Source organism: Eschrichtius robustus, chromosome 4, assembly GCF_028021215.1.
Source record: "Eschrichtius robustus isolate mEscRob2 chromosome 4, mEscRob2.pri, whole genome shotgun sequence".
In the NCBI taxonomy this organism is placed as follows: domain Eukaryota; kingdom Metazoa; phylum Chordata; class Mammalia; order Artiodactyla; family Eschrichtiidae; genus Eschrichtius; species Eschrichtius robustus.
Window position 1 is genome coordinate 40,162,049 of NC_090827.1, and position 13,913 is coordinate 40,175,961.

Below are 13,913 nucleotides of genomic sequence, written 5' to 3' on the forward strand. Positions count from 1 at the left end.
CGCTTTTTTATTGCAACCACCAGCCATTCAAATGTTTTAGAATTTCAGTATTTTTGACAAACAGCACCTGAACATATCAACTTAAGACTAAAAATTTTAAATGTAAATTATAAATATTCAGAGAAAAATCTTTAAGTTAAAATCTTAGAGGCATTACACTGAGGAAAATACTGTTTTTGTGTCTTTAGGATTTTTTTCTGGATCATATTAACTTATACCAAAACACATGCAAACAAACAACATAGAAATTTTAAAAGGAAAAGGATATTGTGGAAATAAATAATGCTGATAGTTAAAGGCAGAAATCTCTGTGGTCTCCTTATGACTGATATAATTCAATGCTGCTTCATTATTTCTAAATAAACCCAAACTAGAGCATTTCACAGGAAATGGTGGAAACTATACAGTCTCCTGAGGTACTTTAGAGCAACATTCTAGCAGATACTGTCTACAGCCACAAGCTCTGAAGTGCCAGCCAAACAATATGACTATGGAAGTTTCCCAGTGGAGGGATTCCCACAGTGCTGACAATTATCCAGTGATTTGCTGTGCAGCCTTTAGACCAGAAAGTCTATCAGGAATTCCCCCAACAGCAACCCTGCACAAGTCTCAGTCCTGGAACTGGACTATGCATACATTACAGCCCTGCCACATGACCATTTCAACAGTAAGCAGAACAACATTAACCGTATCAACAGAGCAGCCACACAACATACACACCAATGGTGGAATAAAAAAGAAAATCAATGATCATAACAAATTTCATAACCAAATCAAAGTCAACAATCTAGTTTATATTTGCTCAGACCCTTGAAAAAGGCTTCCCATTCTTTTTATCTCAATTCTACCTCCGCATAGAAATTCAACATTTTCCTTGCCGAGCTCTCCTTTTCAATATCATCTTGGGCTCACTCTTGTTCTCTACATTTCCTAGACTAATTTTGTCCCAGAGGTTATGGATGATGCTACAGTTCTCTCCAACATCAGGAAATGCTAAAATTAAGTTAAATTATAATATAAATATATTATCATATACATAATATCATGTGTATGATATATTTATTTATATATGTTTATATATATATGTATATATATGAATCATTAGAGCGCCCTGATAAACTTCTACAACTATATTTTGTTGAATTAATTCATCCATTCTAGGACATTTGTTGAATAGCTACCATATGCCAAGCACTATTCTAAGCCTTTGGACACGGTAGCAAACAAGACAGAAAACAATATAAACATATACAAACAAGAAAATAAACAAGAAAAACAGCAGATAATAAGTGAATATAGTTAAAATGAGAGAGAATGCATGTATCAAAACAGTATGTGGTGCTATATAATATAAAAGTAAAGAGTATGTACTCCTAAACAGGTCACAGAAATTGTAGTGCCCATGACAGAGGTGTAAACAAAAGGTCAAAATGTAGAGGACTGGGCACAATAACGACCAAAAATAGAGAGATCAGCTCTGCTTGATGGACCACAGAAGGTGTCTAGGTGTGAACACTTAAGGAAGATCTTAAAGAATGAGTTGGAGTTTATCAGAAAATTAGGAAGAGTATTCCACTCTGAGAGAACAGTTTAAAAACATAAGATAATAGGAAACAATCAGGGAATTAAAGGATTTGGGCTTTGCTAGAGCAGAGGGTATTAGTGAAGAAGTGTCCTGTGATGAGGCTGGACAGTGGGAAACGGCCAGACCAGGGAGGCCATGTGTACTATGTTAGAGAGTCCGTATTTCATCTAATAAGAAACATGGGGCTATCAAAAGACTATAAAGAAATGGAATAAGGTCATCAGAGTGGAATTTCCTCAATTGCATATGACAGATTAGATGGGAGTAGGTCTATAGGCAGGGAGGCCAATTAGGAGACAACTGCAGTTCTCCATGTGAGGAGTGATGAATAGGAGCTCTGGTAAGAGCCCAGAGAGGAAAAGTAGTACAAGAAATGTTAAGGAAGTGGTGATCAACTGAATATGGGGGTGAGAAAGTTGAAGCAGACTAAGAAAACTCCAGGTGTACAGCTTGGAAAACGGGTGGTGGGACAGTTCACCAAAATAGGTAGTACAGGAAAGGAAGAGCTTTGTGGAGTAAGAAAATAAGTTCATTGAAGGCTCCTTGGAGTTTGATTTAACTATGGACCTTGCAAATGGGCAATCAAATGCCTAAATCTAGAGCTAGAGAGATAGGTCTGGGATAGGGCCTTAGATTAGATTAGGGAGCAATCAGCTATAAAGTAGTTTAAGTTGATGGTATAATATGTAGAATGAGCATGGGCTTTGGGGTCAGACAAGGGTTTGAATTCTAGCTCTGTCACTTACCAGGAGGGCAACTCTGGCCAAATGACTTAATTTCTCTGAGCATCAGTTTCTTCACATATAAAATGTGAAGCAGCGATTTCACAGAATTACTGAAAGATTAACTATATGGAATGCTTACTTATTGTCAGAGTTTTACACGCATTATCACATTTAATCATCAGAACTACAAATGTATGTTATATGTACATATTAATGCATGTATAAATATACACACGTTGATAGGCAATGGACTACCTTCTAACAGCAAGCCTGTATTCTCAGAGAAATTCATTCAGGGTGCCCAATGAGAGGCCATTTGGGGGGCTCCTCCCAGAAAATCCAGGAATTCAAGTGGGCACTCCTGATCTATTCTTCTATTTCTAGTTGGTTTTCCAAATTCCTTTATGAGTAGCACAACTTTAGTCCTCAAGGTGAAACATTTTTGGATTCTCTCAAAGTTTTGCCAAAATCCATCCACTCAGGTTCTTCTGCATTTGCCCAGCCAAAATAGGTCCTTATGCTTTATTCTGAATGTCAGAATTGCTGTTTATAAAAGTTGCTCAGGTGGGTGTGTGGATGTTTGTGTAGTTTCTTTTTAAGGTGAAGGTTTATGCACTGACAGAGTACTCAGGAGTGTGGGAAGTGGAAAGTTGTTTTAAACAGAGAATAAGCAGATAGCATAGGAGAAACAAAATCAATGCAAATAGGTGGTCCCAGCCTTAGAGTAAAAGTAATCCCAGAACTGTTGGGTTAAGGATAAGCTAGGCATTTGTTCACAGTCTCCAGCTTGATACAATCTGAAACTGTCACAAGAGTAGATTATTCATAACATTTTCTTAAACCAAAGAATGTAGACAGAACTTTATTTAGACAAATCATAGGTATATTGACAAGGTGACTATTCAAAAGGCTGCTTAATTGAATCTAAATGTCCATTGATGGATGAATGGATAAAGAAGATGTGGTACACCAGTCAGAATGGCCATCATCAAAACATCTACAAACAATAAAGGCTGGAGAGGGTGTGGTGAAAACGGAACCCTCTTGCACTGTTGGTGGAAATGTAAATTGATACAGCCACTATGGAGAACAGTATGGAGGTTTCTTAAAAAACTAAAAATAGAACTACCATATGACCCAGCAATCCCACTACTGGGTATATACCCTGAGAAAACCATAATTCAAAAAGAGTCATGTACCACAATGTTCATTGCAGCACTATTTACAATAGCCAGGACATGGAAGCAACCTAAGTGTCCATCGACAGATGAATGGATAAAAAAGATGTGGCACATATATACAATGGAATATTACTCAGCCATAAAAAGAACCCAAATTGAGTTATTTGTAGTGAGGTGGATGGACCTAGAGTCTGTCATACAGAGTGAAGTAAGGCAGAAAGAGAAAAACAAATACCATATGCTAACACATATATATGGAATCTAAAAAAAAAATGGTTCTGATGAACCTAGGGTCAGGACAGGAATAAAGATGCAGATGTAGAGAATGGACTTGAGGACACGGGGGAGGGGAGAAGGGGAAGTTGGGACGAAGTGAGAGAGTGGCATTGACATATATACACTACCAAATGTAAAACAGATAGCTAGTGGGAAGCAGCTGCATAGCACAGGGAGATCAGCTTGGTGCTTTGTGACCACCTAGAGGGGTGGGATAGGGAGAGTGGGAGGGAGGCTCAAGAGGGAGGGAATATGGGGATACATATATACATATAGCTGATTCACTGTTATACAGCAGAAACTAACACAACATTGTAAAGCAATTATAATCCAATAAAGATATAAATAAATAAATATGCAGGAGAATGCTTAAAAAATTTGTGGTATATATATATAAAGTATATACATAAATGTATTTTTATATATAAATATATATTTATATTTTAAATATATTTAGAAAATATATATAAATGTATATATTTATACATTTATACATAGCTAAAAATGTGTATACTTATATACTTATACTCAGCCAAAAAAAAGAATAAAATCTTGCCATTTGTGACAACCTAGAGGATATTTGTATGGACCTAGAGGGCATTATGCTAAGTGAAATAAGTCAGACAGAGAAAGACAAATACTGCATGATTTTACGTATATATGGAATATAAAAAGGAAAACAAATGAACAAACATAACAAAACAGAAACAGAGTCATAGACACAAACAGGTTTTTGCCAGAGGAGAGGGGGTCGGAGGGAGGAGAGAAACAGGTAAAAGAGATTAAGAGGTATAAATTTCCAATTCTAAAATATATGAGTCATGGGTATGAAATGTACAGTATGGGGAATTTACTCAGTAATTACATAATATCTTTGTATGGTGACAAATGATAACTAGACTTGTTGTGGTGATCATTTTGAAATGTATCAACTCCTATGTTGTGAAATAGTAACTAACATAGTGTTGTAGGTCAATTACACCTCAAAAACAACAAACAAACAAACTCATAGAAAAAGAGACAAGATTTGTGGTTACCAGAGGAGAGGGGGAGGCAAAGGGGAAATTGGAGGAAGGCAGTCAACAGGTACAAACTTCCAGTTATAGGATAAATGAGTACTAGGGATGTCATGTACAGCAGGACAAATATAATGAACTCAGCTGTATGTTATATATGAGAGATGTTAAGAGAGTAAATCCTGAGAGTTCTCATCACAAGGAAATTTGTTTTCTATTTCTTAATTTTGTATCTATATGAGACGATGAGTGGTCATTAAACTTACTGTGGTAATCATTTTGTGATGTATGTAAGTCAAATCATTAGGCTGTATACTTTAAACTTGTACAGTGCTGTATATCAGTTATATCTCAATAAAACTGGAAGAATAAAAGACTTTTTAAACACATTATAATATTCAATATATGCTTTACCTTCATCATTATTCTTTGGAATCTTCTGCGTTCGAGCCACCCTCTGACAAGTGCCTGCATGACGATGACCATTCTAACTATGTTTTTGGTAATTGCGAATTTTTTCCTTCCCTGGAACACTTGGAAGATTTCTATGTGTGGTCCAATTCTTTTAACTTTATTGTCAAGTTTATCACTTTTACTTAGAATAGATTTTGGGCTAAAAATAAAATATAGAACTTTCTTATTATAGTTAATAAGAAAAATAAACTTCTAAAAAGTCTTAAATTCACTTTCATAATGAATATATTGAAATAGGAAATATATTGTAATTAGCACATAAAATTCATAGGTATATCAACTGAACATTCCAATAGGGTTCTCCAAAGAAGGTTGAATATGCCAGAATTAATATAACATGTGTAAATTAACCTTCTGAAGAAAGGAAACCCAAAACAAAGTGAATCTGTCAAAGCTTATCCACAACTATTCAAAAGAGAAATATAGTATCTAAGGAACAAAATATTTTCCTATGACAGGGCACATTAGTAAAAATAACTTTCCTGTCCCAGAAGCTATTTTAAACTAAAGATCGCTTCAAAATTATTTGGCACTGATACTCTACTTACCAAACATCATCTGAAAAGTAATTTTATTTTCCAAATGCACTCAACTGAGAGGCAGGGTAGTGTATTGTTAGGGCCATGGACTACAGAATCGCAGAAGTGAGGGATCATACTGGAAAACATGACAAGCCCTGCAACACTGATATGGATGGTCCATCCTTGCAGTGATGATGACCCTGTGAGAAAACTACAGACTTTCTACTATGAACAGACTGTCTGTAACCTTGGCAATCTTCTGTCTGTTTTTTTCCTTTATATATCTGTTGCATTTTTTATAGGTAGTCTGTTTTTTCAAAGTCTTCCAAAGTTCAAAGTGTAGTTTCCTTGCAATTTTTAGCATACAAACATCTTTTTTGTTGTTGTTGTTGTTGTTGTTGGATTTTTTATTTTTATTTTTTATTTTTTTAACAAAAGACCCCAAATAGCCAAAGCAATCTTGAGAAAGAAAAATGGAGCTGGAGGAATCAGTCTCCTGGACTTCAGACTATACTACAAAGCTACAGTAATCAAGACAGTATGGTCCTGGCACAAAAAGTAGCCACTACTGATCAGTGACATTTGCTCAAGCACAGAAAATTGTCCTCCATATTTACTTTTGACCTATAGTTAAAGATACAGAACCGAGGCTGTTATTTCTTTGTGTTTGTGTATATAAATAAAAAATGTCCTTTTTGTCTTTGCAAAAGAAAGGAAGTTAGCCTTGTATGATGTTCTTGTAACTGTAGCTCTTTTGTATCTTTGGTTGGTTCTTTCTCTTATTCTCTCTCTTGAGAAAACTTTTGTAGATTAACGAGTCAAAAATATAACATGTGCTGTAGAGAAATATTCAAATTGACAAAGCTACCAGAAAAGGCAAAGTCTTCTTTTTGTTTGTTTAAATTAAGATTGATTTTGAATAGCTTAGAAAAGAGGGAGCTCTGCCTTCTAAGAGTATTTTTGCTCCTTTAATATAACAATTTTTATGAACAGGCCTCCATGTATGCGATAAACTGGGAATGAGGATGAAATAGAAATGGTCACTACTGGCTTGGCCAGAGTTTCAAGACCTACTGTGAAATCTAAAGGACCCTGAGTTGATGACTTTTTCTCCTTTTTCTCAGAAGAAATAAGTCTTCTAGAAATACCTAGATAAGCCAACTTTATAGTCAAAGTTTCATGTTCTAACAATAAGGTGTAAAAAAATCTTAAAGGGATATGTGTGACTGACTGTAAAGTGACGTGTAATGCGTATTGTTAAAGTACCAGCAGTGGTCACCGCATCTCTGCTGGTCTCCTAAGTTGCCTTGAATGGCACAGAGTTCTTAGTCATGTACTGAAAAGTATATGTAGTGTGGGAGGGGGTCGGGGGATGGGAGAAGGAGAATTGAAATTAGTTATTTTTGGTTAAAAGCTATAGTTGATATGAGTGATTAGAATTACATTAATTAAAAGGATTATAAGGAAACACAAACATGTTTACAAAATGATGGATACGTTTTATCTGTTTTTTTATCAATTGAAGAAGAAAAGAATTTTATCTTAGGCCCTAGCCATATGGACTTTCATCAATAGCACATCTCTAAACAATTGGAATGTTAAAAATAAAAGAAAGGGAAATTTAAAGTTGAAGAATAATTTATTGAAGGCTTGATGGAAAGTGACATATATTTACAAATAACGGGTTTGAAAAGAAGCTATGAAATATACAAAATTTTGACAAAGTTAGGTCACTTTTGATAAGCAAGCTTAATCTTAAAATAGAGAAATGCCTGTGAATGAATTCTCAACTATGAAATGTTGTATAGGTGGTATACAGAAAGAAAGTAAAATTAGAATTTGATTTTCTTTCTGTTACACTGAGAAACTGATTTTTGAATAACAGTCTGCTCCTAATATGACAGAGGAAAAATAGTTCACTACCTTCATTATAGTTTCCCTAGGAAACAAAAGTTCCTGTATCACAAAAATATTTCTCCTATCAGGCTTATAAATCTTTTTTTCTTCTTCCTTGTGATCTACTTCTTACAAAATCTGGTATTCCTAATATTTAATGTTACTTGTAGCTATGTTACTTTTTTTTACTCTAAAGGCACCTATAACTTTTACTGATACTGCGCCTCCTGTGAAAATTCTTTCCAATTCAAATTCAAGCCCCAAATTTAAAAACAAACTGTTGTGATGTCTTTTTAACCTATCTTTTGGGTGTCCCAGATGGCTGAAAGACCATACCAAAGATTTTTTTCCTTCACTATATAAGAGGAGGAATGCTAGAAATGGCAAGGTATGTGTGGCATAGTTGTTACATAAATGAGTCAAAAATGGCCCTTGTATATTGGCCCCTATGTTGTTTACTTCTTACGTTAGGCAAGGATTAGCTCAAAAGCCTGCTGGCTCCAAACTCAAAATTCTTAAACATCCAATTGTTTTAAATATGGCCCAAACAAGCATATTTTTTAGCCATTTAGAGCCTGCCTGTTTTGCATGTCCCATGAAACTATAACCAACATCTACTAGCCATAGATAAGACAAACCTTGAGGCCATAAAAGACCACAAGCCACTGCTGCCCACTGGAGCTCTCTGACCCAGAGACACCCTCGTCTTGCTGTGAGTGATATCACGTAGACACGTAAGCCCCCCTCTGACTCTCCCACTCCCACAGGAGTTCCCTTACCCTCTTCCCCTGCCGGGTGATGGCTCTATGTCATGATCTCTAGAAGGTCTTCTGCTGTGAGGGACTTCCCCTCTCACGCAAAGCTGTCCATATGATGCCCAGATAAAGCTTGTTATGTGCCATTGCCACTTCATGGCCATGCCTTTTCCTTGATTATCCCCATGATCTTTGAACTCAGTACAATGATCCATAGTTTTACTTAATTCAGCACTACTATTGAATATATTGAAATAGTCAATACATTGAAAGCTGTCCTATTTATCCAAGTCCAAACCATGAAAAGAAATCAAACAAAAGTCTCCTCCTTAAGTTAAATATATAACAACTAAAATATTATTAATATAAATGTATTAGGAGCTCACTGTGATAAACTGATTGCACTGATGGCCAATTAATGCTTCCTTATGTCCCTATCTTTGCAATGTGATTTTATAGCCCCACCCATCAAGAGGTAGAATCAAGTTACCTACCTATGAATCTAGGCTATGATCAAGGTATCAGATCAAATAGTTTTCAGATAGAGAAGGAATCATTAAACAAGATTGCATGTGAGAAAAGATACAATAAGTTAATTAGTAAGTTAATCATATCTAAACATTAGACACTGAGCTTGGCAAACATTTGAACAGGGAATTTCCTTTCAACTGCTAATGCTTATATGATAATATATATTAAACACTACATCAGTTTTAGAGTTTGTTTCAGATATTGCTACTCATTAGTTTTGGCTGATATTGAAGTATTTTGTATGTTCCATTTATAAAAGCACTCTTTGCCCATCTGTTCATAGGTTGAAAGTAATTAAAGGACACTTATTTTGGCTGTTGTAAAAGCCAAATACTTTTTAAGCTGCAAATATGTGACAAAATCAGTTCAGGTTGCCAAGTTCGGAAATACATTAAAAGAGATTTGTGATGCCTCCCTACCCCCAATTCCTCTTCCAACCTGCATTATCGAGAAGTAAATATCACCGCTTTCCTGATTAGACTATCATGCCTGCTTTGTCCAAATGCTTTGTAATTTAGTTATAATTTACACAATTTACTCTGATTTGGATCCTCTGCTACCAAGCTGTGTCAAGGGCTTTCGTTTCCTGTACTTGCAGCCTTGAAGTAGAAACACGTGATGCCCTCATGCTTTGAATGTTGGATCTGAAAGCAACTTGGCTAACAAGTGAAACAAGTTTGTGGCTTACTTTAATTCCTATATGAGGTCTGTTCAGTTTAAAAACAATGCATTAAATTCAGCATGGGTGACAGAGATTTTTAAGAACAGGGATGTTGCACATTTCCATGAAAAATCTTGTCTCAATATTATTTAGTACTCCATTTTCAAATCTTCCCAAGGGTTTAGTACTTCATGCTAGCAAAACCTACTCACTTAAAAAAAATCAAAACAGAATTCCTGGAACTTTTAAAAATAGGTGCAATCCTCCTGAAGTGGAAGATAGACACCAGTTTAGTTAAGGCAAAAATTTTAAATAGTTTAAATATGTGAATGAGATGTGTTTTCTTCTGTGCTTTCCACACTTTTTTTGTGTTCTGATCATTCCTCACAATGCTAGCCTGCCCTGAGCCAAAAAACCCAAGACCCCTCCTATTTTGGGTAGCTCCCAGTTCCATAGCAATCTCTTTCACTAGATCATATTAAAGGATGAGGTTGATATTCTATTTAAAGCCTCTGAGGGTACTTGGCTTCAACAGTTTACAACCTCAAGTGCTCTAACTAGTACCTATCCAGAAATGCAAATGATACAATGGGCTGGGAGGATTTCTTCTCCCTGCCCCCATACCTGATTTTCCTAGGAAGACGTTCTCCCAGCCCATCATGTCGTATCTCTGGAAAGATGGGTTTTACTTTTGCTGCTGCTGTTGCTTGGTTTCAAGTTTCTAACAGTTCTTCCTCAAAACAAGATAGAGCTTTTTAAATTCCAAATTCAGTTCAAAAAAATGCAATTATTCTTTCCTGCACATATCAGCTTTTTGGAGGAACACTATTTGTTATGAATTAAACTGAAATTATCATTTCAGACAATACAAAAACAAAAGCAGAGAGGAAACACTGGTTTTGTTCAAATTTAATTGATTCTGACATTATGGGCAAGGTAAGCATGAGGCACTTCCAGGGAATTCTCTCTAAAGCAAACATTTAAACCACCTTTTTATTGTACCTATGTGTTTTTATCTGAAGGGCACTGAAAAAAATTACCGCTGAATATGTCTGTAATGACTAGGGTGTTTACGCCAAAGGTGTAATGGGAGCTGATTTTTCTGTGGCACAGCGACCAGAGTTGTCCATTTTTCACAAGCTTATCTATGCAAGAGGGAACATAATGAGTTGTATAGTCTTTCTCCCAAAACATTCATTTATTCCTCTTGGGGTAGCCCTTTGCTCTCAACCCAAACTTTGGTCAGTTATGGAGAAGAGCTGGCTCTACCCCCTGCCACCCGTCTCTCTCATCTCTGCTCCAAAAGAGCAGACAATGAAGATGGGTGCCTGTCCACAGATTCCTTTTCCCTAGAACCGGGCTTCAGGTAATGAAATAAATCCCCACAACAGTTCAGGTGATTCTAAAAACAATTTCTGATATTATACTCAATATTTTATTCCCAACCACATAACTGTTTTAGGGACTGTCATTTCCAGGAATTGAGGAGACCCTCAAGCAAGCACACTCAGAGTGGTGGTCAGAAAGCAGGTCAAATTCTACTAGAAAAACAGTCTTTGGAACAACCTGGAGAGGGATGGGACTTTGTAACCCCCTCTCCCCATGCTTCTGCCTCCCTACTCTCCCTCTGTATGAGTGACTCCATGAAAAAGTAATGGAAAATCTGATTTTCTCTGCTTGAGACATCCATTCATTCTTATTTTACTTTTCTGGGTAGGATTACTGTGATTTAGAGATGAGAACTTATGTGTTCTCCCTCTCATTATTCTGCTTGCTGTTTCTCAGATGTTTTCCTTTTGATTCCACACAGGAATTGTTACCAATAATGTCTGCTTCTTCCCCTACCCGGTTATTGTTCGCATCAATAAGGCGAAATTACTTTTTATAGCAGCAGACAGAAAAATTATTCATTGACCAAGGAATGGAGAAGGAGGAGGTCTTGTTCTAAAAGCCCCTTCTCCCTGAGTGTAGGCAAGGGTGAGATTTTCATAGGAAAAGGGGCTAAAAGGGCGGTATGGGGCAGAGGTCTTGTCATTTAGGTTCATGGAAATGGGTGGTGATTTCCTGGACCAGGGTCTGCACCTCTTTTCTGCCCTTTTATGGTCCTTTGGAGTTTGGGTCAGAAGCAGAGGGAACCAACATGGTGCCCTTGGGCAGGAATTTTAGCACTAAAATGAGATGATAAATAGTTGTAGAGAGACCTTTGTCCCAATTTCAAGTTCAGCCAGGTTATACCACTTCCTTGTAGTTAAGCCCTCTTGTTCCTGTCAATGTAAACCAGCTAGAATATACAGTCAGTTTGGTTTTCTGCAAGTTTGCCCAGAGGGAGGTTTTTATTAGAAATGAGTTGGGGGGCGAGGGTGCTTCCTTGCTTCTTTGACAAAAGCAGGTGTCCTTGTGTTTGTTTAATATCAGATCGTATTCGTTATCAATCAGATGGTATGTGAAGAACTAAAGAAAGTAGTAGTGGTGCCAAGAGCCAGAATGTGTACAAAAAGGATGCCATGCCATCCTGAATTCATTTCCTTTGTTTTAATTTTATTACTGTTTTGTTTTGTTTTCACTATATTACTATACCAGGGAATGATTTATGATGTTTCTCAATTTCAGGAGGGCAAATTTCAAGATTCTCATAAAATCTTTGTAAACAAGGTAGAGAAATATAGGCTGACTGGGCAGTCTTGGGTGGTAGGGTGGATAGTGTCATTACTAGCTGAGATAGGGAATATAGGAGAGAAGACATGGGGAAGGGAAAACATAATTATTTCAATTTTGAGAGACGGTTATGGGATATCCCAGTGAAGATACCCAGGAAGGAGCAGAAAGTCTGAGATAGGAGCTATAAATTCCTGAAAGGGAAAAAAATCATTAGAAGGCAGAGAAAAGATCCAAAAATTTAATCCCTGCATTGAACAAATATATATTCATTTACTCATTCATTCATTCATTCATTTAGTGTAAGATACTCTTCTAGCATTGAGGATACACTGATAAATAAAACATAGAAAATTCCCTGTCCTCATTAAGCTTATGTTCTAGTGGGAGAGACAGACAGTAATCACAGTAAACAAGTTAATTATTGAGTATGTTAGAAGGCAATGTATACTTTGATAGAAAATAAAGCAGAGTAAGGAAGTTGGGGAGAGCTAGCAGGAGTGGAAATTGCAATTTTAAATAGTGTGTTATGGCTGGTGTGGGATTATTGAAAAGGTAACGTGTGAGCTAACTATCTCAGGCAAAAGTGATAAGGAGCTAAATCCAATGTTGAAATATGATAGCTTTGCTTATAAAGCTCTGCAGTTGGTTAATATATATGATTGTACAAATAATTCCTCTCAGACTCATGAGGATGGGTAGGTACCTTTCCTCCATCATTGTAGTTTCCACATAACTTAATTCTCTGGGTCTATCACCCCTCTATACTCTGAATTCCCTAACAGCAACTACTTTTCCTTGTGGACCTGGCAGTATATAATAGATGAAAGGAAGAAAAAAAGGGATAGAGAAAGAAAAGAAGAGAGGGACAGCAAAAGAACAGAATAGGGATACATTAGAATATCTGAGAAAGGCTCAGGGTTTGCTTGTTTGGGGTTTTATTTATTTTTCAGAATTGAAATCAATGTGAGTATTGCCCTTAAGAAACTGACCCCCAAAGCTGACATATGATGGGCTTCATGAATTGATCTAGAATATCTACAGTTTGGTTCCACTCTACACTGTATTCATAAAGTTACATCTGAAATACTGTGTTCTTTCCTAAGCATCACACTTCAAGAGGAATACTTTTGAGTATGGTGGGCACCTGTTCCTTTCCTCTGTTTTCACCTCCTTTCCCTTGTGGAATTGCACTTCTCCTTCTCCACTCATATGACTAGGATTTGTCTAGGGCTAGCCATGTCATCCAAGCTGGAAGGTCATCCAGAATATTTCTGTGTGTGTGTGTGTGTGTGTGTCTAATAAGAGACCTTTCTTTCTGGTAAGAGCAGGAAGTAAGTCAATTACAAACAGCTGGAAGCCAACCATTTTGCTTACCACATGGAGAAAAAGTCTGTAGTAAGAGGTTTTAAGGCCAAACACGGGCAAGCAGAGATTTAAAATGAATGAAAGGAGAGCACATCCTGAAGACATTACTTGAACCTGTTGAATCAGTTGAGCCTAAGATGTTAAACAGATAAAAAGAACAGATGTCCGACATACTCTACACTCTTGGAATCTCTACTTATATGAGCAAACAGATTTAATTGCCATTTTGCTTAAGCTAATTTGAATTAGCATCCTAATAAATATATAAA

The 13,913-nt window shown here is 36.5% G+C and overlaps 1 protein-coding gene across 1 annotated transcript in view; it reads right to left on the reverse strand.

Annotated features, from left to right (window-relative positions):
* IQCM (IQ motif containing M) overlaps window positions 1-13,913 on the reverse strand; it is a 371,477-nt gene that overhangs the window by 220,215 nt on the left and 137,349 nt on the right. Inside the window, 1 exon segment of the mRNA XM_068541959.1 lies at window positions 5,198-5,396. Coding sequence (XP_068398060.1) covers window positions 5,198-5,396 — 199 coding nt within the window.